Source organism: Brienomyrus brachyistius, unplaced genomic scaffold, assembly GCF_023856365.1.
Source record: "Brienomyrus brachyistius isolate T26 unplaced genomic scaffold, BBRACH_0.4 scaffold86, whole genome shotgun sequence".
Taxonomy (NCBI): domain Eukaryota; kingdom Metazoa; phylum Chordata; class Actinopteri; order Osteoglossiformes; family Mormyridae; genus Brienomyrus; species Brienomyrus brachyistius.
In genome coordinates, this window is record NW_026042361.1 from 609988 (window position 1) to 633719 (window position 23732).

Consider the following 23732-nt stretch of genomic DNA (forward strand, 5'->3'; position numbering starts at 1 on the left):
AAATGAGTCATTGTCCTTGTCTGGCGTCTGCCCACCCAGGGATGCTCATGCCTCCCCAGTCTTACAGATAAACAGCTTTAGAAGGGGTCTCAGAACCAACAGGATCTGTAAAATCTGTAGAATTTTCTATTAAACAGAATGAAAAATAATGGGTGATACTGTGGGTAGCATTGGTGCCTCACACCGCCAAGTTTGGGGGTTCAAATCACGTGCATGTGCGTGTGTATGCATGTATGTGGATTATATTTATATTACATTGTGGGGACCAAATGTTCCCCACAATGTAATTAAATCCTGTTAGTATGATGTTGTGGTGACAATTTTTCAGGTCCCCACAAACATCTGTAAATGCAATCAAAAAACTAAAAATGCCAAAAGTTTTGTATTTTGTATGGTTACTTATGGTGATGGTTAGGGTTGGGTAGGGGTTAAGGTCATCGTGTTGTGATGTGAGTTTTCCCCATAGAAATATATGGGGAGTCCCCACAAATATATAATTACAAACCTGTGTGTGTGCGCATGTGTGTGTGGACTTGGCATGATTCCCCCCTATTGTTGGGTTTCCTTGAGATATGCTGGTTGCTTGCTGCAGTCCAAAAACATGCACTTAGGCTAACTGAGGCCTGGCAAGTGGATGCAATACAGAATTGCACATCTAAAAAAGATAAAGCAATGGATGCAAGGAAAACACAACTCGATCAATAAACTGCATAGACCTGCGGTGATCTGGGAGCTTATCTCAGGATGCCCAGGACACAAGGGATGGGGCATCCTGGATGAGATGGATGGATGAGTATTTTGCAGAGCATATGCCTACAAACAGACACACACACACTCACACACACACACAATCTGGGCAATTTGGAGACATCAATCTATACCCTAATGTTTCATCCACAAACAGGCTGCATATTCTAATTAAAAGCACTGCAGTTTTATCCCTTTTATGCTTTTGGAAGCAGACAATACACACCACTGGATTTTTTGTGACTGTGGTCTTTGGCCAAATGAAATCTTATGATTAAACCAAAAATAAGCATTTTACCCTCATTTACCTTATGCTTCACAGAAACCTGGACCAGTGCCAATTCTGGGCACCATAACACTACTGCTTGGCCTTTGGCTCAAAAGCTCTTTTAGGGGAAATAAAGAGGGGGTGGAATCATTTATTACATTAATAAATGTAATTATGGCACAGTCTTCCCCTGACCTCAACCCTTTTTTTCTTTGACTGTTAGCCCTTCTATTCCTCTTCAGCATTCACCTCCTAATTTCCCTGTGTGCAGATAATCAAGGCTGAATGGACGAAGCCAGGCTTCCATTTTATCATTCTGAAAAAAGTTCGACAAAGCAAAATAGAGTCAGTAACCCCAGAAATATGCAGGTGAAAATTAAACTCTGCAAAGCCTGTTGTGACAAGGAAAAGATGGACCAGTGAAGCCATATGGAACCTACCGTGCTGTTTTGGCTGCAGAGACTGCAGTATTTTTAAGAATGCAACTAGCAACCCAGGTGAATACATTTACACATTAGGTAGGCGGATTCCCACAAAGGTCAAGGTTAGATGCAGGCGAGGCATGGTTTATAGCAGAGCTCTGGCAAGGAAAGCAAGATGAAAATCTCTTTAAAATGGCAAAGTACCAACTGGAGAAGGAAATCAGAGCAACAAAACAGGACTTATGAAAGGTTAAAAGCCACTTCTCAGCCAATGGCCCATCCACAGCTTGGGCAAAGCATGGAGACAATCAATAACAACAAATGAGGAAAACCACACACTCTATAAATGACTTCTTTCTGGATAGCAAACTAAGTCAGTTTGACTGCAGAGTTTACAGGTCAATGTGGGTCTGCATTTCATGCTCTAATATCTGCACTGCCTGGGGGACACGAAAGAATCCTGATTGTGGACTGTCTTCTAAGAGGTCCTACAAACCGGACTGTCTCAGCTGAGTGTGCTTGTAGGCAGGAAAAAGCATATGAAAATAGGTAAACATCAGACATGCTAACCCTCAGCACTAAAGCACCACAGGGTTTTTTTACCTCCAAGGTTTGTAAAACTCTTCAAGTTTGCATACAACCCCATGAAATGGTGATACGTCTGCTTGTCGATGGCATGTCAAGCCATAGGCATCCATGTGCAGTTGTAACAGCCTGAAGCCATGGAATCTTCCAAGCCTCCCTTTGGAGAAGCAGAACAGCAGAATCCGAGCTCAAATAAGGCACAAAAATAGCCTTATCTCCCCCATGCAATGTCTCTTATTGTAATTTTTCCAGTCATTTTTCCCACTTATTATTTGTATTTCTGCTCCATCCACTTCTATATATTTAAAAGTGCATACTGTCTTGATCACTAGATATTCATTCCCATAAATTACCGTGTATGTTTATATGAGCAAACCTATTGAGCCAGTAAAGTGTTGTTAAAACTCACACAGAATACTACTTGTAACACTGAACCACGACTCCAACCCACGACAAATATAATGATCTTTCATTGTATGGGAAACTACAGTATATGCTGCATTTATCAGTCTGGGGAACATTTCTTCCTGAAGCTTTCGACAGGTGCAGTGTGCTTTGTTATGTGTTAATACATGAGAACCTGTTGATGCTGGGTAGAGATGGCTTGTGACGTATGACAGTTATGCCCAAAAGCAGGTGAATAAACACATCATAGAGCACAGATATGGGTTACAGCACGATGATGGCCATTCCTGTGCAATAATAAATACAGTCACAACCAGAACTGATGAATAACACCTTCAGAGTGCAGTTATGAATGCATGACCTGGTGTTTGTGACCCAATTTGTCCTGGCAGGAGATCAATGCATCCATGACAAACAGCACGGTGACCAGCAAGCCTCCGGTGACGTTACGACTGGTGGTTCCAGCCAGCCAATGCGGTTCACTCATAGGCAAAGGAGGATCCAAAATCAAGGAGATCAGAGAGGTAGCATCTGCACTTTGCCATGTTGACAGAAAACTGCTGATACGTTTTATTGGGATTTAGATGCACCTAATACCTAAGCACTGCCTCAGTGCTGTTCCTTACTAATATGCTAAGGTGCTACTAAGATGAAGTGGTAATGCTATAGCAACAGCTGCTGTAAGGAGATGGGACAGTTTTTTAGGTTTAATGACAATGCAAACTGCCTAACTTTTATTAACTCACCTGTCTGACTTTACAAGCTGTAATACAACGGACTGTCAACCTGTCTGTACCCAAACAAATGTGTCCATGGCAAGACTCATCTGTGTCTGTATTCTGTCTATTTTTTCACTCAAAAAAAAAAAAACTCCGTAGGGTACATTTTTAAATAGCATGTCTGTGATAAAAGCTGCATTTTGTTCGTCTGCATGCACCATGATGGCGTTGACCTTTGGTTAAGAAACGTTGCTGCCTCTTGTGTCCCCAAATTTCCAAATTTCTGTGTTAGACCACAGGGGCCCAAGTTCAGGTGGCAGGCGACATGCTACCCAACTCTACAGAAAGAGCAGTCACCATCTCAGGCTCCCCAGAAGCCATTATCCAATGTGTGAAGCAGATCTGTGTAGTCATGCTAGAGGTGGGCACCTTCTGGTTTGATTTACCTACACATCATAAGGAGACCACTGAACCATAAATATACCAACAATGTAGAGTTTCATGATCATTCTACATTAAGAATCAGTTACATGAATAAATGGCTATAAGATAATGGTGCAGATGTCTGGATTGACTGTATTGGGCTCAGTGTGAATGTCTGTAATGCTCCTCCCTGTCTTCAGTCTCCACCCAAAGGTGCAACCATTCCTTACCGCCCCAAGTCCACATCAACACCCATCCTTTTTGCTGGAGGACAGATGCGCACAGACACCATTCTAGGGTCAGCAGGGACCCCTGCTGTATTAGCACAGCCTCAGCCCACATCAGTGAGTGTGTGTCTCTTTAAGTAAAACATAAGGAGCCTATATTTATGTAAATGTGACAGCTTTTCAATATTTGTTCACTATACTGCAACTATAGTGTTCACTGTCATGGGGATGTTTGTTTATTATAGAATATAATTTCCTGGCTGGTTTCAAGCCACATTTTACTTTCCGAAAACTGCGATACTGGCTACTGAAGTACACCTTGGGATTGGAAGTCTAATTTGATTTTCTTTTGAATCACCAGGATGTGCCTGAGATATGGTCTGCGGGTCCTAAGGTACTCATTTAAGCTCGCTCCCAGTAGAGAGGGCTATTCCCACTCTAGTCTATATGTAGCCCGGAACATAAAGAGCTTCATCACTAAATTTATTTACATGAAACCAGAGTGGCTCTTAAATTTATATTGCATTGAATTTCTACAGAGCTCAAATCGATACATCCGCAACAGCCTCATAATACAGCTGACACAAAAAGATAAAGATATACATACATCCAGAACTATCGCCTTTCAGGTGACTTTGGGGAGGGCAGGGTCTGCCAAGCTCTCGTAAACATAGAGGCACAGCATGGCTACCTTACATAGTAGTATGAAGGGCCTTAATTTACTTCAGCTCCAGCTGGTAGCCAATGAATGAAGCCTAGAACCAGCGACACATGTAAGTGTTTGAAGATGGAGCGTAAACCTACAAGGCCTAAGTTACTGCAAAGAAGAAGACACAGAGACCTTTGGGTGCTCCCACTGGATGCTACTCTTGTATTATTTAGTGTGATTTTGAGCTCACAGTGAAGTTATGGACTGACTGGATACACTACAGCTAAGATATGTTATGGTGTGTTTACCAAATTATCAAAGTTAGAGAAAATGCTTTGGAGTGTTGTGAGAGGCTTCTACAATGAAGGCGGGAAGAAATACTCATTTACTGGTGCAGACCATCACTGATCACTTCAATGATCATACAAAGCAACCGAAAAATATGCAAAATGAAGTCAAACACTGTCTTACACCTTAAAGGCCAATCAGTAATGATACAACTTGTTACAAGTTGTTCCTCACTCTGCTTCTCTGTTCTAAGGGTGGACAGTTCTAGGTCTCGTGTGCCAGAGTCAGCTGGATTTTGTTCCATTTCAACTCTTTGGCCTCTTCAAACAGCTGCTAGTTACATATCTTGTTTGGTGGGCATTTGGAGACAGGCAGGATAAGTCTCAAGACTGGACCGCACCCTGGATGGGATGCCAGTCCTTCAAAGTTCACATATGTCCAGTCACACTCTGCGATAGCATTTCCTGACCTGGTCGTCAGGGACCCACAGACGATCTATGTTTTTGCTCCCTCAGAGCTCCCTGCCAGATAGTGAGCAAAAATGTGTACTATCGGCGGCTAGGAAGGAGCAAAGCCTACAGTATCTGCAGTTCCCTGAGGGCCGGACTAGGAAACACTGCTTTATGGGTAATTTACAGACCTCAGTTAGACTATCTGCATGTTTTTGGACTGTGGGAGGAAACAAAACCCATGTTAACTGCACACAGAGTGGAAAAAGGATTCAAGCCAGTCAGTCTTGAAGGTGTCAGGCAAGTGCTACCCACTCTATGCAAAAATGTTTTTCAAAAGTTTTTCCATTGGAAAGTCAACTTTCAAATCGATTTTATGTATACTGTCGACCTCCCTTATACACAGGTTCTGCATTCACGAATTCAACCAACCGTGGATTGAAATGATTTAAGAAAAAAAAATAATAAATTCAGAAAGTTCCAAAAATCAAAATTTGAATTTACGTGCCAAGCACTACATCGCAAGTATAATTTGGCTTAGCATCCTGCCACTTTCAGTCAGATGCTAGGTGCAGCTGAAAAGTAACATGGCTTTGAACAGAACAGTGATATTAATCCCCATGGGAAAATCCTATTTTCGCCTTCCCCATCTCGATCGCCATGAGACACATAGACAGGTGAGAACAAGCTTGGTGGTCATAGCACAGGGTCAGCTAGCATGCAGCACTCCTGAAGCTGGGAGTTAAGGGCCTTTCTGAAGGGCTCAGGGACATGTTACAATTCTGCCAAGGCTGGGGCTCAAACCAGCACCATTCCGATCACAGGCTTAGTCCACTGCTAGGGTTCTACTTTGCCAAATTGGTGAGACTGAATGCCAGAGATACTTTCCTTTCCCAGATGTAAAAGAAAAAAAAAGAAGTTGCCATTTTCAAAGTCCCTCAGAAAATGAAGACAAGGTCCAGCTGAGGAACAGAAGCCCTGAAACAAACAAATTAATTCCTAAAACAGAAAAAGCACAAAATCCATGATGACCAGTATAGACGTTTTCCACCATAATTACTTTAGCTTCACATCAGCCCAGTTGTCCCTATTTAGAACTGTAGCAAGTGAATTAGTCCAATCAGAGCCAGCTAGATTTTCAGAGTCTGAGACAACGGGGCCGGTGATCAAATACCATGGAAACTGAAAAGCAGGCCCAAAACTACTCCCACTGCCATTGCTGTGCCCTGGCCAGCTCACAGGGGACCCCTACCTCCAAGGCATACTTTAAATTGGTAGCTCTTCAGTTATTGAGAGGTAGTTCACTGAAATTACTAGATTAATCTGAATATTACAAAGTGCAATCATTATTAGAAGGATGTACATATTTCTCATTACCTGGGTAACTGAGTCATTTTGGAGACATCAGTCTGCCTAAATGCACGTCTTTGGACTATGCTGGGAAAACAACCGGGAACACGGGGAAAACACGAGCCACAGAGCCAGGGCCCGTATTCAGCTCACACCCCTGGAGGTGTGAGGCTGCAGTGCTGACCACCAAGCCACTGTGCTGCCTGCTATTTCATTCACTTTGGATAAATATTTGTACTAAAAAACAAAATGTGTTTCATTGCTAAACATTGTTGATTGTTCTCTTCTACTACTAAAATATTGCAGTTCTTCAAGATATTTTTCCAATGAAATACACTAATTATTTCGCATTTCTTTTAAAAACTTAATTCGCGAGGTAGTTCACCATGATGCTGAAAAGCAAGGATTCTATAGTGTTTCTTAAGGAGGCACTGTATGCTTTGATCCTATATTTCACTCTGTGAGATGCTTGCTTTTGTGGTATAACCAGCAAGGGTGCATCATATACCCTATAACATCTCTCACACCATGATGAGAGACTGCTGAAAAGACTGTTATAACTATACTGTAACCTCGAACTGTTTTTGTTGTGTTTTACAGACATTCACAATCCAGGGGCAGTATGCTATTCCCCATCCAGACGTGAGTTCACAGACATCACCTAAACCCACAAGCCCCCCACCAGCACCCCTGGCACCATGACCACCACCCCTCCACAGCAACCCTTCCTAAAACCCTATTTTCTGTGTTGCAACGTCACTGATTAACAACATCATCTAACAGAATAGCTTCCTGTTTCACAGGCCAGATAGACAGACAGGTAAACAGAGGGGCATATGGGTTAGCAGATTTTAAGAGAAACAAGCAAGACAGGTGAATACTGAGAACATGCCCTGCTTAGTATTCTCCAACCTTATAAAATGTTATAGGAGAAGACTCAGTTCTGTTATACTGGTGAAGGGGGGTTGTACAAGGTATTAAAAGCAGGGGTGCCAAAAATTGTGACACGTGTTTTTGTTAAAGATAATTATTTCTTGATAAAGGATTTTTTTTCTTGGAATAAATTTATGTTAATGAAAGGTTGGATTTTTTTAAATTTTTCAGTGTGATATGAAGCCGCTTCATGAAAAGGTGGATTTTTTCTAACCCTTTTTACAAATCTTTACAAGGGGTGCCAATAATTGCGGAAAGCACTATATATTGGCAAATTGGTAAGGAATTGTGCAGACAAACAGAATGGAGGATACAAGACAGACAGGAGCATAGAGACACTGTGTACAAGTAACAGATAGACATACAGACAGACAGGTAGGAACATAATATATAAGCAGACAGACAGAGGGGCTATCGGGCAGACAGACAGAATCACTGAGATGATGTTTACAAACAGGCAGACAGAAAGACAGACAGATCGGCAAATAGGCAGACAAACGGGAGTGTAAAGATCTAGTGAACGACCAGACAAATTTCAAACTGGAATTCTTTTAGCCAAGAGAATGATACTAAAAGACTTTCTTCCTATCCTACTGTATTAACAGTGGCTGTAACAACAAAAGTATTTGCAATTAAACAGTTTTGATCAATAAAATAACTGCATGTACTTTGATTAATAATTAATTGTGGAAACCAAACTGTAACAATATTAATCCAGTTAATCAAAGAATTTAGAGAAAAGCGAGGGGGTTGTCTTACTCTGAAATAATTCAATTTGATTGGTTAGCTCTAATTTCCCCATCCTACCCTGCAGTTGACCAAGCTTCACCAGTTGGCTATGCAGCATTCCCCCTTTACCCCCCTTGGGCAGAACAACCCCACCTTCCCTGGTACGTACCCAGCACCTCCTGGGAGTCAGTCTCCCTCTCACCTCCTGTGCTCATGATAACATTTCTTTACAATGTGCCCAGTGACCCTTTTCTGTTCCGTCTTACCAAATCTGTCCTTGTTACTGTTTCATGTCCATACCATGGTAATATCACATGGCACCCAGGGCGATGAATACAAGGGTTAAAGCAAAACACTTGTGGCCATTTTCTTTGTGGCCAAAGGCCTGGAGAGGAGGTTGTTCATTTGAGATGTCCTTTCATTTCTATTTCACCAGGTCGTTCAGGCACAGTTTAGCATCTGTTTTGGGTCTTTATCTTGTTAAAGAATGAATACCTGTGCATTTAGCCTTACTTCTCATTGAATGGCGTACCTTTGAAATATACTATGATAGCGATGATGGTTGAGATTGCACTATCCATCCATCCATTTTCCAAACCGCTTATCCTACTGGGTCGCAGGGGGTCCGGAGCCTATCCCGGAAGCAATGGGCACGAGGCAGGGAACAACCCAGGATGGGGGGCCAGCCCATCGCAGGGCACACTCACACACCATTCACTCACACATGCATTCCTACGGGCAATTTAGTAACTCCAATTAGCCTCAGCACGTCTTTGGACTGTGGGGGGAAACCGGAGTACCCGGAGGAAACCCCACAACGACATGGGGAGAACATGCAAACTCCACACACATGTGACCCAGGCGAAGACTCGAACCCGAGTCCCAGAGGTGTGAGGCAACAGTGCTAACCACTGCACCACCATGCCGCCCCTGAGATTGCACTAGATGTGGAAAATATCTTCAGCCTAGTCACCAGCAAAGAAACCCCAGACCACGGCACCAGGTTTAGCAGAGATTTAAAATTAAAATTGCAGGTAATTATGGCAGTGGTGTACTCAAACTATTGACTGTTACTGTGTATGGATAACTTCATGAATATGTACTATGGTCACTACAGAAAGCCTCCTAACACAAATGGGTTGTGGAGTGAAGACCAAAGTATTAAATTTTAGCTGTATAAATAGGTTAAGCTGCAAGTTGCCTTTTGCCTTTGATTAGAATGGCGGTGTAAAATATGCATCTCTTTACTCTTCCCATTGAAGCCCATAGCTTTTGGGTATCCTCTGGCCCTCCCCAGCATTTCTGTGATTAGCTATGGCTCTGCCCCACTTGAGCCACATACTATTGCAGCTGATGGCTGGTATCTTCCAGCCTGTCACCTTGTTAACCTCAGTGGATCTCCACTGGGCCGCTGTGCTCATGAATACCATGCATGCGTTGGATCAGGGCTTAGGTTTATATCCACACAAACATATCATTTATATTTTTCTTTTTTTCAAAATGCCCATAACATTAACAACCAAAATAGCAAATGAGCGTTAGTCCTCTCATCCCCCAAACCTGGCTTCCCCACATGTGTACAGACTCCCACTTGCAGCTGGGCATGTTCTTTGTGTTTCCCCAATGCAGGCCTGGACACAAGCACACCAGCCAGCTCTCATGAGTTCACCATTCCCAATGACGTAAGTCTGAACGCAGTCGTTTTTTTAAACTCATCCCGTCATGGACCCGAGAACCTTTTACCTTTTCGTAGTTACCTCAGCACATTAATCTAGTCCCGGACCTGTTTCAGGTCTATAATGAGGACAGAGTTTAAACAGAGTGTTCAGCAATGTTTCTGTGCTGTGCCTTATTTACATTATATACAATGGGAATGGTTTATAGAGAGGATTTTATAACTATGTTCAAACAGATAATGAAGGAAAAACTAATTAAAATGACAAGTACATTATCAAACTGAAATTGTCTAGTATAGTAACCCCTTCCCAGTTACAAGGGTTAGAAGCAGAAGATCCTCACGAATGTGAAAATCTGCAAAAAATACTTGGGGCCCCTCTAACCTCAAACCATAACCGTTTGCTAGGCTGACTAATAACCTAAAAAATTCAATTTTATTATAACATTTTCTAAACAAACTGTACTGGACTGAACTCTACACTTTGCATGTCAAATTGCTTTATCATTTCCTTTTAGACCATTTTGTATAACATGCAAACCATGTGTATTATGCCCCTTTATCTATGTACGCATTGGGAGCACTAAGTAGTAAAAGTAGTGGTTTCATGAAAGTCCTGTAATATAAGTGACCATCTACCAGGATGGTGGCTTTGAATAGTAGTTTTTTATAGCAGAATGAGTAAAGATTTTGGAAATATTTATATGTATACTCTGGTTTATTGTTAGGTTGTTGTGATGGGCAGTAGCTGACCTACAACCTCTGTCCTGTCCTTTTTCCTTCTCAGTTGATTGGATGTATCATTGGCCGGCAAGGAAGCAAGATTAATGAGATCCGGCAGATGTCAGGGGCCCAGATCAAAATTTCAAATGCTACAGAAGGATCCGGTGAACGTCAAGTCACCATCACGGGACCACCAGCTAACATCAGCTTAGCACAGTACCTCATTAATGCCAGGTAGGTCCCCCACATCAGCTTAGCACAGTACCTCATTAATGCCAGGTAGGTCCCCCACATCAGCTTAGCACAGTACCTCATTAATGCCAGGTAGGTCCCCCACATCAGCTTAGCACAGTACCTCATTAATGCCAGGTAGGTCCCCCACATCAGCTTAGCACAGTACCTCATTAATGCCAGGTAGGTCCCCCACATCAGCTTAGCACAGTACCTCATTAATGCCAGGCAGGCCCCCATATCAGCTTAGCACAGTACCTCATTAATGCCTGGTAGGTCCCCCACATCAGCTTAGCACAGTACCTCATTAATGCCAGGTAGGTCCCCCACATCAGCTTAGCACAGTACCTCATTAATGCCAGGTAGGTCCCCCACATCAGCTTAGCACAGTACCTCATTAATGCTAGGCAGGCCCCCATATCAGCTTAGCACAGTACCTCATTAATGCCAGGTAGGTCCCCCACATCAGCTTAGCACAGTACCTCATTAATGCCAGGCAGGCCCCCATATCAGCTTAGCACAGTACCTCATTAATGCCAGGTAGCTCCCCCATATCAGCTTAGCACAGTACCTCATTAATGCCAGGTAGGTCCCCCACATCAGCTTAGCACAGTACCTCATTAATGCCAGGCAGGCCCCCATATCAGCTTAGCACAGTACCTCATTAATGCCAGGTAGGTCCCCCACATCAGCTTAGCACAGTACCTCATTAATGCCAGGCAGGCCCCCATATCAGCTTAGCACAGTACCTCATTAATGCCAAGTAGGTCCCCCACATCAGCTTAGCACAGAACCTCATTAATGCCAGGTAGCTCCCCCATATCAGCTTAGCACAGTACCTCATTAATGCCAGGTAGGTCCCCCACATCAGCTTAGCACAGTACCTCATTGATGTCTAGTAGCCCCCCTCCCCCCGACATCAGCTTAGTACATACCTCAGTAATATCAGGTAGATTCTCTTAGTCAGGCGGGCCCTAGTCATCAGTTCCTGAAGTGGTTCAGATGGCAGCTCAGATGAATGAAACCACAGCCAAACAAGTTATTTCACTGAAAGGAGGGAAGGAAATTGAGAGAATTTCATTCTTCTGCTTCAGGGTTCTTCCAGGTGCCTGTTAGCTATTAGTTATGAGGGGTGAGGTGGCATTTCTCCTCCTGCCAGTGTTTAACCATGCCACAAGGTGCCTGTTGGGCATGCCGAACTGTGTATAAAACAAGACGCCCAGCTGCCTTCTGCAGTGATGGAGAAACTGGACCAATAACTGAAAGGTCACAGAATTGCAGGAAGGATCTTGTGCCAGTTGTTAAAAAATAAAACCAGATAAAAGGGCATTGTGACGTATATCGCCATTTACTTGGCTTATTATTATTATTATTATTATTATTGTATAATATGTGTAATTTAACATAAGGAAATTGGCCGAACAGGAGTAGCATAATATAATGTGCTGCTAGGAGAGACAGGAGCTCATTTGCCATTGCAAAGGTTTACATTTCTTCCTTTGAGTTTGCTTGTGTGTCATTTCACCGTGTTTGTTACTTTGCTTCTTTTATTCTCTTTAGTGTAAAAATGTAGCCTGATGCGGGATCTTCTCATGAGTGTTTCCATCAAATCATGAAACAACCCTTTTATTGTTTTTCTTCTTTAACACATAACATGCCCCCCTCTGACCCTCATTTTTCCTTTTTTCTCTCTTCTCTTTTCTCTCCCGCTCCACCTGTGTTCCCTTCTTCCTGTGCTGACCTTTTTAACCCCACTCCTCTCGTGGTCTACTCCAATCCCCCCTCTCCGTGGCTTAACCCCCCTCCCCTCGTGTCCCTGAACTCCTCCTCCTTCATTTACAGCTTAGAACTGGCTAAAGTCAACAGCCCGACTGCTGCTGTCACGACCCCTGTTGACCTCAACATCAGCCTCTCTCAATCCACCCCCCCTTGTTCCACCCCCTCCTCTATGGCCGTCCTGGCAGCCGCCGCTGTGTCTGCCGCGGCCAGTGCCACATCCCCTCCCGCCCTGCCCACGTTACCCAGCACCCACTACGCCGTGCCCGTCTCCAGTCTGCTTGGCATGAAAACCGTCCCGCTCCTCGCGCTTAATGCCGCGGCGGCAGCCTCCAGTGCAGCATACACCACCAAAATCCCAACCACTGCCGCAGTCAAGAAATCAGACCGCCAGAAGTTTGCTCCATACTGAGAAAAGATGATTAACACTTTTGTTTTGTTTCATTTTAAGCCCTAATTTGAAGCTCTGGGTAGACTGTACTTTCATGCCCTATTATATAAACAAAATTATGTCCATGTGTTAACATGTTTGAAACCTTATTTTTTCTTTTGTAAACTGACTTCTGATAAACAGAGAGATGTTTCCAACAGCTCCAGTTATGTGTTGAACAAACAAATCTTTTGTGTAATAGCCATAAACATGAAGAGTCTTCCACACTAAACCATATTACATACATACGTTAATAAAAGACTCTTTTCTCAAGACTAATCAGAAGCAATTTTACACAAGAATCAAACAAACTTCTGTCTAGTTTACTGCCAACATCGCCAATGCATGTTAGACAAAGCTGATATCTTTAAACTTTGAGCTATTGCAACTATTACTCCACTATAAAATTTAAATCACAGACAAGGAACTGAAGATTAAAGTACCAATGACAGTATGAACAAATGGCTGTAATTTCTTGAAAGTATGCCAGTCACAGTATGAAACCTTCTGTCACTAACCCCAGTCATCATGAACTTAATGTCTCTAACAACAACACTGTAAAGTGTGTGGAAACAGGTGGTGTTCTGTGTTTCATTTTCAATGGGATTGTTTTGTGTTTTTGTTAGTCTTCCTGCATGACACCTTCCTTCACCACTTCCAGCTCCAATGTCACTTTTACAAACATCCGAATTAACATAGCACCGGGCAGACCGAGGAATCGTTAGCATAGCGAAAGACGAAGAGACTTACCTGGCGGAACGGAAAACGGCTTTTTATTGTAGTTCTTGACAGGACTGCAAATGACACTCAACGAACCCCAAACCCGCCTCATAAACACAAGGTGCACCCATGGTGGGAGATTTATAGAAGCTACGAACACAGCAGGATGGGACAGGGTACACGCAAAACACGGGCAAACATACACGCCTCGATCGGGAAGGCAGCTTTAACACCAACAATATAACAAGGGATATTTACGATTCACCCTCGAGGATGCCGGGATATGCTGACCCCGCCGGACACAATTAAGCTATAAAATTTACTTTTTGAAAAGATATAAAAACGGAACTGATGGGTTATATTTGGGATGAATAGAGAGGTGAGCCAATAAAATACAATTATGTATATGGTGACTATACAGCTATCAATTCATTACACCGGAGTAGTTCTCCAGCCTGCCTGTCCCCCAAAACATCTATTCCCTTCTGTATTTTAAATGTGTATAACCTCATTCTATTTATTTTTAACCTATTTTTTAACCAAAATTGCGAAGGCAATATCCAGCTCACACTAGTGACCTCTGGTGGTATTTTTTATTACGTAACTAAAGTCCAGTATTCCAGTAATAGAATACCTTAGTTCTAAGCTGTTAACTGTATTACTGTGATTGATCTCTTTTTAACACTAAATCCTATTGGCTTGTGCTGTGAGATGAAGTATTTTTCATTCTTCCCTGCACACACACCAAATACACATCAAATTCCATTTATTTTATATTCACATTTCGCCATTTAGTGATTTACTCTTGTTTTAATGTAAATAAAATCTGATAAATGGACAGTGTAGAGATACTTATTATTTTTCTTAACAGAAAGTAACATTAATTCTTTATCAAAATCAAGTTTATCCGTTTAACACCACTGGTATGGAAAAATGCTTATTCTGCTCTGATGTTTAAGTTATATATAGAAATACTGTTATCCTCTGTAGACAGTTGTTTCATTTCATATTACATAATGGATGTGATTATGGTAAGCTTTGATATTTTAACAAATCAATAAATAATCTGGCTGACGATTAACAACATCATGAATAACAAAAGGCATAAGAGAGACTCAGGGTTGAAATGGGCCTGCACTGCTTAAGGTTCATGCCTGGAGCCTGACATTCATTCGGGGCTTGTTAGAAGCAGTTCAATCTTTAACTGACTTTGTATTTATACTTGTGCTTCACGCTGCCTTTTGGTTTTTGCCCCCAACCGATGCCTCATATCCACCCCAACACTGCTTTCCCACCCCAACAGCCGCACCCGATGCCCCATATCCACCCCAACACTGCTTTCCCACCCCAACAGCCGCACCCGATGCCCCATATGCACCCCAACACTTACTCACACTGGCAGAGAGCTGCACACATGCCTGCAACAGAATTTTCTGCCGCGTAAAGCTGTTATGAAGTGATGCACATGCAATCAGTTAAGCAAATAATATATTTTGTGTTTTGCTGCATATTGTAATATAATCCTCATCCCATATATCATATATAAATGCCCTTCCACTGCATAATGTATATAACCACATTCATCTGGTCAGACTTCATCAAATGAAATTGCACTAAAGTTATTAAATTCTCTGTTCTACCCCGCAGCAATATCACATTACTTTCTAAAGTACTGAAGTATGGACAGAACACAGCTCCACAGCTTGTGAAACTGTGCAATCAGTTTGTTGTTCTCATCTCTGTGAAGGGACGAATAGTAAGAATTGTCCTGCTCTTTGTTCTTTTCTGGTTTTCTCCAAACTTTAGGCTGTCTTCTGAAGTGTCAGGCCTGGGAGCTCTGTAGTAGCTCTGCTGCTGCTGTCAGCAGATTAGCATCCCGAGGGGCAGTTCCTTAGCCACATGGGCTTCCTATGGACTTCCTATGCTGTGAAGAATTCCTGCCATTCATTCATCTCTCAGACGAAAGTCCGATCCTCTTTAAGCAAATGTGCTTCCTGATCTGTGTTTTGTCATTTTCTTAAACGGTTTTATTTTCCTCGGTCTAGTTGGGACTAGGGCTCAGTTTTTGTGTCTTTGTAAAAGCATGATCTTCTAGTTATTCAGGTCCGTATCTTAAATTTTGTCTACATTACTAAGCAAAATTAAATGCCGATTTTTATAAGTGAAGCATTCCTGGGATGACGTCTGTTGTTGTTTTAACCTTCAGTTTTGAAGCTGGTGTACCTTCTCTGGACCTAGTCAATGGTCTCAGTGTGTTACAGTTCCACCTGCGGCTGAATTTTATTTTTTACTTTTAAATAAAACTTGCATTGATATGTTTTGCTGCTGTATAAACACGCAGTATATTTACTGAGCTTCAGGGAACTTTTCAGTACTTGTACAGCTGTGCTGTAAAAATGGATACACCTAATAAATCTGAATCAGTATTACACATGCTTTGACACATCGTTTATTTCTACATGCTGATCTGGGTCAAGTTCCAAAACACAGAAATGAATCAAGTATTAACTTGATTCATTATCACTGTTGTAATAGTAATTTAATAAAATAGAATGATGTTTTATTGATTTCTGGGGGGAAATCCTCTTTTTGCCAACCTCATGCTGCTCTCCATGAGACAAACACACTCATAATAGCAGGGCAGTCACCTATAGTCCTGTGCCTATAGAACTGAGGACTAAGGACGTTGCTCAAGGGCCCACAGAAAGATGCCTATTCTACCAAGGGTGGGCTTAAACCAGCAACCTTCTGATCGCAGGCACAAAGGTTTAGCCAGCTGAGCCACACACTGCCACCTAAGAAACAGCTGAGGCTGGTTTGAGGCTGGTCTCTGGCCAGTGTGGGATGTACAGCGAGCAGCTGCACACTCAGCCCACTCAGCCACTCAGCAGCCTGCTTGAAGCCATTCTGCAAGGTCATTCCGCATAACAGGGCATTACGCTAGAATCCCCACCATGCATGATCAGAAGACTAGGACATATTAATCAGACATATATTCTGGTATTCCATATTACCCACGCTGCTAACAGCCCCATCTTCCATGTCACTTACATAGACTGCAAACTACTGACAATCCAGTCAAGAGATCAGCATAGTCATTCCATACTGCTTCGTGACATGGGCAGTGGGCATGGACAGTGTCAGCAAAGCAGCCAGGCAGTGTTTCAAAAAACAAAAAGAAAAATTCTTTAATACAGAGAGATTTGGACAGGAGGCCTCATCAACACTGGATATTCACATTCAGAAATGTACAAAAAAGCAAGTGGCTTGTCACCCAGTGTGGCTGACCAGCAAGAAAGGCTGCAGTTACACATCAACATTCAGGGTTTTTTGGTCATGGTAGGTAAAGAATGGGGCTCTGACTGCTTAAAGTGTCTTCGTCATTTGAGTGCGGTCTTGGGGAGCTCAGGGAAGGAACTTGAAATCAAACTTTCTCATAATTAATCTAGAAAATATATCTGCTTAGTCCTGTTATCTAAAGGTTCAAAGCATATTGCTAAATCATAACAGCTGAAGCATTTAGGAGTTTAGCAATGGATCAGTTTGGGTTTTAATAGTTTAGTTCAGCACTCTTTTGGCTCTCCAGTCACGAGACAGCAGACTAAAGAGTTCCTCCTCCTCCTCATCCTCCTCCTCTTCCTTGTCCCCACTGCTCCTCTGTTCCTGCTGTGGTTTCGAATCCACCTGCCCCATGTTCTTCATCACCTCCCTTCTGTCCCTGAGTAACTCTACTCGCCGGTAACACTCACTGTGAAGATGGTCAAACACAGTACGGTCAATCAACTCTTTCGCATCCCTGAGTGTCTGAATACACCAATAAGACTCTCGATGGATGGATGGATGGATGGATGGATGGATGGATGGACGGACTCACTCACTCACTCACTCACACTCACTCACTCACTCACTCACTCACTGTACAATCTCTACAGGGTTACCCACATCTGCTCGTCAATCTCGTCAATCTGACGCTCCAGACGACCATCCTCATCCTCCTCAGCAACGATAGCTTCTGAGGCCTGTGATGAAGGTACCCAGGTAAGGGACAGGTGTGATGACCTGGCACTATGTTCTACACGGTGGCCATACGCATGCCAATCTGTAGCAGGTATCTATGCTACACGTGGGTTGATATATACAATTTATATAATTCAGTATGTAACCTGCTGAAATTGTAAATAAATGTAAATAAATGCAGGTCATGGGGTAATGGCTGGCAGAGGGCTGTTCTTCATCAGCGCTCAAGGAGAGTGTCTGTCCCCTTACGCTGTTCACATGCCGCATTTCCTTCTGAAACTCCTCCCACTCCTTGTCCATCAGGTCTTTGGGGGCATCCACCTTGCGTACCTGAAATCACAGGCCCAGCGTCACCTTTCCGCTTAGGTGTGTCCTGTTGTGGTGTGATGCAGCTCCAGACGCAGCCCTTCCAGCCTTCCCTACTTCACACACGGCCAAGCCATGCTGAGCTGAACTGGAGTGAATCAGACTCCCTGCCATCTCTTATGGTGGATATTACGACAATTTCAGATATCTGACCAAAATATTACAGTACTAAACAACATTTACTCTCATTCATTGCTGTCATTTATCTCAAGAATAGAATTCAGCGTGCAATGAGGTTTTTTTTTTTTTTAATTAATCATTAATACTGTTTACACTTTTTTTTACCACTGTCAAGTTCATATTCTTTTAAGTGAGTTCGGCATAATTATTCCAATACTCGTTGTACTGTCCCTCTCACTAACTGACTGTACTGACTATAGCAGCACTGGCAAAGGACCCATTCATCATGCTGTTAAATTATTTATCCCCATGGAGCTGGCCCACAGATTCATAATAATGCAGGAATTAAGGTGCAGGCTCCTCTCAGACTGAACTGGTTCAGATATCTAAAAGTATAAACACTGTTAAACAGAGTAACATCTTTCAATCTTCCAGATATGAACTGAAGTAAATTTAAACATAATACAGTAGAACCTTGGAACTTGAACGCCTCTTAACTCGACCAACTATGACATCGAACGGTCTGTTGAAATCTTTTTTTTTTTTTTGTACTTGTACCTAGACTGAATTGTAATTTTGGAACTCGACCATTCCTGCTAAAGTTTAAGCGTATGGGTCAAGACACATTAAGTTGTACCAAATCAGACCTTGAACGGACTGGTCGAGAAAAAACTAGATGCAACTAGACTGAAAATTCGGAACACAACAAAGCAAAACAGACCTGCTAAAATTTGTACAGATCAAGGTGTGTCTCTGATGGGCTGAAAAAAGGCAAATGGACCTAGTAAGAGTACCAGTAAACTTAAAAAGGAAATTATAGCAAGACTGGTACGTGTATGTCTGCTCTCGCTTCAGAGTATGGGATTGTCATTTGTCTCATGTTTATTGCTTTTGCATGTGTGATTTTCATGCCGTTTCATATTGATTGTTAATGCTTTTTATCATTAGTTAGTTAGGTAGATACGTTTAAATAGGCAATCACTCGGTGGTCTGGAACGGATTAAATTAATTTACATAATTTCCTATGTGGAAATCTGACTTGGTCCTCGACCAAATCACCTTCTGGAATGAATTAAGTTTGTGTTCCAAGACACTACTGTATCATATAAAACAAATAATGGCCGCAGTCTCAGAAAATGGTTTAATATGTCTAATGGTAGACTGGCAACAAATGTGGCGTTGCTTGATATAAATACATTTGACCTGAAACAGCTACAATAAAGCACATAAAAGGAGGAGGAGACTATAAAGAGAAAATACAGAACATCTGTAGAAAGACAGGTAAGGGGAGCAGATGTCTGGGAATATGATGCTAATTCAATGCTCCTCTTTTTGTTCTTTGAACAGCACCAACCAAGCTAATAAGACTAATTATCTCTATTTCAATTGTAGATAAAGTTCCAATAAATTAGTTCAACTTATCAGAGTGCTTGTGACACGATAACATTCAGTAGTGCTCTAAGCAGACTGCAGATCTGATTTTCTGACAGCAGGGGAACTCGGCAGATTGAGAGAATGATCCGAATTGCCCCAAATCCTTTCGATAATGCTCACATTATTATGCAAAATAAAAGACATATTTTACCTTTGCATCTATCACCGGATCATCAAAAAATCCCTCAGGTAAGGCTTCAGCTGTGTTCTCCTTCCTGTAAAAGTACAAAGGTCAAATTATCACTATATGCTCACACAGTCAGATATGATCAGAAATTCAAATATTTCATTAGAAGTAGAGTGTATCCTCATAGCCTTCATAATGCATTCATTATACATTCACAGAACTTTCAGTGTGCTTTCTTAATGCATTCATAGAACATTCATAAGCAGCAAGTAAGTATACCTTAATATCTTAACAACTTTAATATACATTAATAAATATTATACAATTATGTTGTTATTATCATATAATGTTTGCTATAAATGTATATTAAAGCTGTTAAGGTATGTCAGAACGTTAAGATATCCTTACATGCTGCTTATGAATGTTCTATGAAGACATTATGAAGGTGCCTTTAATGTAAAGCATTATGAAATATGCTTACCCAAACACGCAATCATGCTCACTCACTCACACACACACACACACACACACACACACACACACACACACACACACACACAATTAATAATTAAGAACGCAGTACTGTCCCATACCTTTCCACAGGCTTCTCTGGTTCATCTACTTTCAGAATGGATCCTGAGTGAGACACAGCAGGAACGCTGGGAAGGCCACTGTCAAAAAAGTCTGGGCAGTACATAAATATATATATTATATATATATAAACACCAATTATGCCACATATTATACAATGTTTTTTTATTGGCTAAACTTTTCCAAGTGAAAGGTTGATCTGTTCCACTGCGTAGTACTGTGTAAGTGATTAGCTCATCCATGCCAATACTATTCCATTCATGTCATCTAAAGCAGCCTTATGTATCAGAACTTTAAATGACTGTCCTATACAAATTACCTGCTGGGAGTCCAGGTGTGGTGGATGAAGGCAAGAGAGCAACGTTCTGCTTTGTTTGCTCTGCATCACCAACAGCATCATCTTCATCATCATCATAGTTCCCAGCTAGTAACCCAAGCCCTGATGGTTTTTTCGAGCCTGCAGTATTCTGTCCCAGTCCTCCATCAAAAAAGTCTGCAGGAATCCTAGAGAATGGGAGCAGAAAATGGACATGCACACAAATACCTGATTCAGAGCAACCATATTACACCAGAAATGTAGTTCAGGTTGTGCCACTCACAACAAAAATTTACAATGCAACTGACCTAACATCACAATTATTTCCAAACAACAGCATAGATTGAGTTTCACATTGGGTGGGAAACAACGTAATAATTCAAATGCAAAGGTTTACGTATTGGACAACTGAATGAAGCCAAGGTAAATGTTGGGGATATGTCCCACCCATTTCCTATGTTCCTGTTTCTATTTATAGCAACTAGAAAAACAATTAAATACAAGAGAAATAAAATGCATGCACATAATGTCAAAACTCACCCTGACACAGATGATGAACCCTCTGCTTTACCTGTAAGGTAATTCTGTAAATCACATGTGCTCTACTGAACAATTTAATTTTTGGCAAGAACTGCTGTGAAACTCATATTTGATATAAATCTAAATATTTCAGATAACAATGCTCAATATATTCCTGTTTGTCAGCATAAACACAGAATGGACAAAATTCTTCTTTGGAGAATGTGTTAATTCATTAACCATACATAAATAAAGGATAAATCTCTTTAGGAAATACGTAAATCCAAATTGTCCATGGCGCAAATAGTTTACCTTTTTTTGCTGCAGGCTGTTGGGAGTCTGATGTCTTTCGTTTTAGCACAGAAGATGTAGGATTCTGACTAACTGAAGCAACAATCGGACCTTGTTTAGTTTCTTTCAGTTCAGCCACTTTCTGTATTAAAATAGACCCAAAGGTAACTGTGAAAACACTGTCTAACAAACACCTTAATAGCAGATTCAATACATTGCTACCCACCAACAACAAATGGCACAAGGGTGCTAGTAAACAAACTATCAAGCACACTGCTACACAGTTTGGGTTCCTTTGCACAGGCATAAGCTCTTTTGAAAACTCAAATGCCACAGCATTTCAGATTTCCCTTTGCACAGGCATTTGACACAAAGCATGCTGTAAATCTGAATATGCCTCTACCATATGTTTTGATATCAAACAAACCTCTTTGTGTGGTTTTCCCAGGACGTGAGTTTGCCATAATATTTCAGACTTGACGGGAATATTGCAGAGCACACAGCTCAGGTGTCCAAGGCTGTTGTACGTGAGCGACGGAGGTTAAGGTCAATAAAAGTAAAATCTGGAGTCACTCGTTTAAAAATCATTAATAGAAAACATTACAAGGGCAATGAAGTTGATCTAAGACATCGGCCATAATTCTATCTTTCGTATGGCTTATCCAGCACAGGGTCGCCATGAGCCTTTAGTATATCCGAGGCAGCTCAGGGCATGAAGCAGGGAACTTCCAAGACGACATACCGGCCCACATCGGGACACACGCAACGATACACTATGGAAAAGTAAAACATGAAACACTAAATCGAAAAGAGTCAGCAGGTAAACAAGACATATCTCACATGCCGACTAGAAACAAAACGCGAGCTACCGTCAGGACGCATGATAAAAACAAAAGGATATTTTGCAAAGGGCGATTCGATACGTTTCTTCTTGCCGGTTGTTTCTTTCTGTTTCTCTTTCATGAGCCGCCGCAGCTCCTCCTGACTAACCGATTTCTTTCCCTTGTCATTTCGGGAGGACGCCATCATTCCGGATGTAAACAGGAGTTTAATTCCGGTGTAGAAGTCAAGCATCGAAACAGAACTTTTATTTTGATACAACAAACGGAAATAGCAAGCGGAAGTCTCCCCTTTATTTTTGCCAGCTTCACACTTCACTTATAAGTGTTGTAATGCCACTGTTGGTGGATTGCATGAACTGCCCTCATTCGCCTTATTTTCTAGGTTATAAGATACAAACAGTAGTTTTGCATGCTAATCGGTTAAATATCCACGACCCAAATCTCTCACTTCCTACCTTCGTACATATAGCTTTGTGAATGACGTATTTGTTAAGGTTTTGGTTAGCTAAAATTATTTAACCCCTATTTAAACGTCTTATTTCTGAATATTATCAACATTCATTTAGATATGAAAGATGGTACAATGGTCTAACACCTCCAGCGGTGTTAAGATTACTGCTCTGGACTCTGTGCGTTTAGCCTTTGCATGTTCTCCCCCAGCTTACTCGGGTTTTCTGCGCAAAAATATGGTCAATATGTAACGAAATACCTGGATTTGCCGACAGATGGTGGTATTGTGACATTTTCAGCTTAAAATATTGTTGGACAGTTTTCTTTTCCAACGATAAATTGAAGTAATCGTTTTTATGTTAAAAAAACATACTTTAGACTTTTCAGTTGTGAATATTTTATCAGTTAGGCTTTTTTTTATATTTGCCGGAGGATTTTTATTAATTTGATTTTTAGGGGCAATATAATTTTTCACTAATAATTTGAAAAAAAATTATACCAAAGTATAGACACAATGGTTAGCAGTTGTCTTTGTGTGTATGGACTTTGTGTGTGTGTGTGTGTGCGTGTAGTCATGAATATATTACATTGTAACCTTTGGTTAAGGTTGTCATTGTTGGAATTAAGGTTATGCCCATAGAAATAAATGAATAGTCCTCATAAAGATAAGATGAATACACATATGTGTGCATGTTCCTTGTAATTCACTGGCTTGGCATTTTGGTTTGGATTTCTGATTACACAGCAACTGTGTGATTGTCTTAGCGCAAAACTCCAGGATAATATTTTGAGCATAGTGATTTTATGCATTTCATCTTCTTTCTGGCCATCTTTTCTGAGTAGCTTACACTCCCTGGGATAGACTCCAAGCAATGCTACATTAGATAAGTGGTTCTGTAAATTGGAAAGG

At 41.5% G+C, this 23732-nt stretch overlaps 2 protein-coding genes and 1 long non-coding RNA gene across 17 annotated transcripts in view; 1 reads left to right on the forward strand and 2 right to left on the reverse strand.

Annotated features, from left to right (window-relative positions):
* LOC125727091 (uncharacterized) overlaps positions 1-13914 on the reverse strand; it is a 57964-nt gene extending 44050 nt beyond the window's left edge. For both annotated transcript variants that reach the window (XR_007388540.1, XR_007388539.1), the window contains exons 1-2: positions 13780-13914; positions 11759-11870 (exon numbers count right to left, since the gene is read on the reverse strand). This is a non-coding gene — a long non-coding RNA (uncharacterized LOC125727091). The remainder of the gene's footprint in view (positions 1-11758; positions 11871-13779) is intronic.
* Positions 1-16183, forward strand: part of LOC125727089 (poly(rC)-binding protein 3-like) — a 61509-nt gene extending 45326 nt beyond the window's left edge. For 3 of the 14 annotated variants that reach the window (XM_049003756.1, XM_049003757.1, XM_049003758.1), the window contains 9 exons: positions 2820-2951; positions 3439-3567; positions 3770-3913; positions 4158-4190; positions 7133-7174; positions 8280-8355; positions 9824-9876; positions 10657-10826; positions 12666-16183. In XM_049003756.1, coding sequence (XP_048859713.1) covers positions 2820-2951; positions 3439-3567; positions 3770-3913; positions 4158-4190; positions 7133-7174; positions 8280-8355; positions 9824-9876; positions 10657-10826; positions 12666-13011 — 1125 coding nt within the window. In that variant the 3' untranslated portion in view covers positions 13012-16183. The other 11 variants (XR_007388534.1, XR_007388533.1, XR_007388535.1 and 8 more) reach the window with 11 other exon arrangements.
* Positions 16184-16911: 728 nt separating this feature from the next.
* LOC125727090 (zinc finger protein 830-like) lies at positions 16912-23026 on the reverse strand. The gene is made up of 10 exons (XM_049003765.1): positions 22432-23026; positions 21958-22057; positions 21552-21672; positions 21261-21291; positions 20724-20908; positions 20407-20497; positions 19838-19901; positions 18016-18096; positions 17692-17768; positions 16912-17497 (listed from the first exon to the last, which is right to left on the reverse strand). Exons 1-10 carry the CDS (start codon positions 22602-22604, stop codon positions 17308-17310), a joined length of 1113 nt encoding a protein of 370 aa, XP_048859722.1. The 5' UTR covers positions 22605-23026; the 3' UTR covers positions 16912-17307.
* Between the last annotated feature and the right edge of the window lie 706 nt (positions 23027-23732).

Coding starts and splice junctions, on each gene's coding strand:
- LOC125727090 (XM_049003765.1), bottom strand. CDS start 22,604: ATGCTTGACTTCTACACCGGAATTAAACTCCTGTTTACATCCGGAATG. Junction 21,292..21,551: donor ACAGCCTGCAGCAAAAAAAG/GTAAACTATTTG, acceptor ATTACCTTACAG/GTAAAGCAGAGGGTTCATCA. Junction 17,498..17,691: donor GACGAGATTGACGAGCAGAT/GTGGGTAACCCT, acceptor CCATCTTCACAG/TGAGTGTTACCGGCGAGTAG.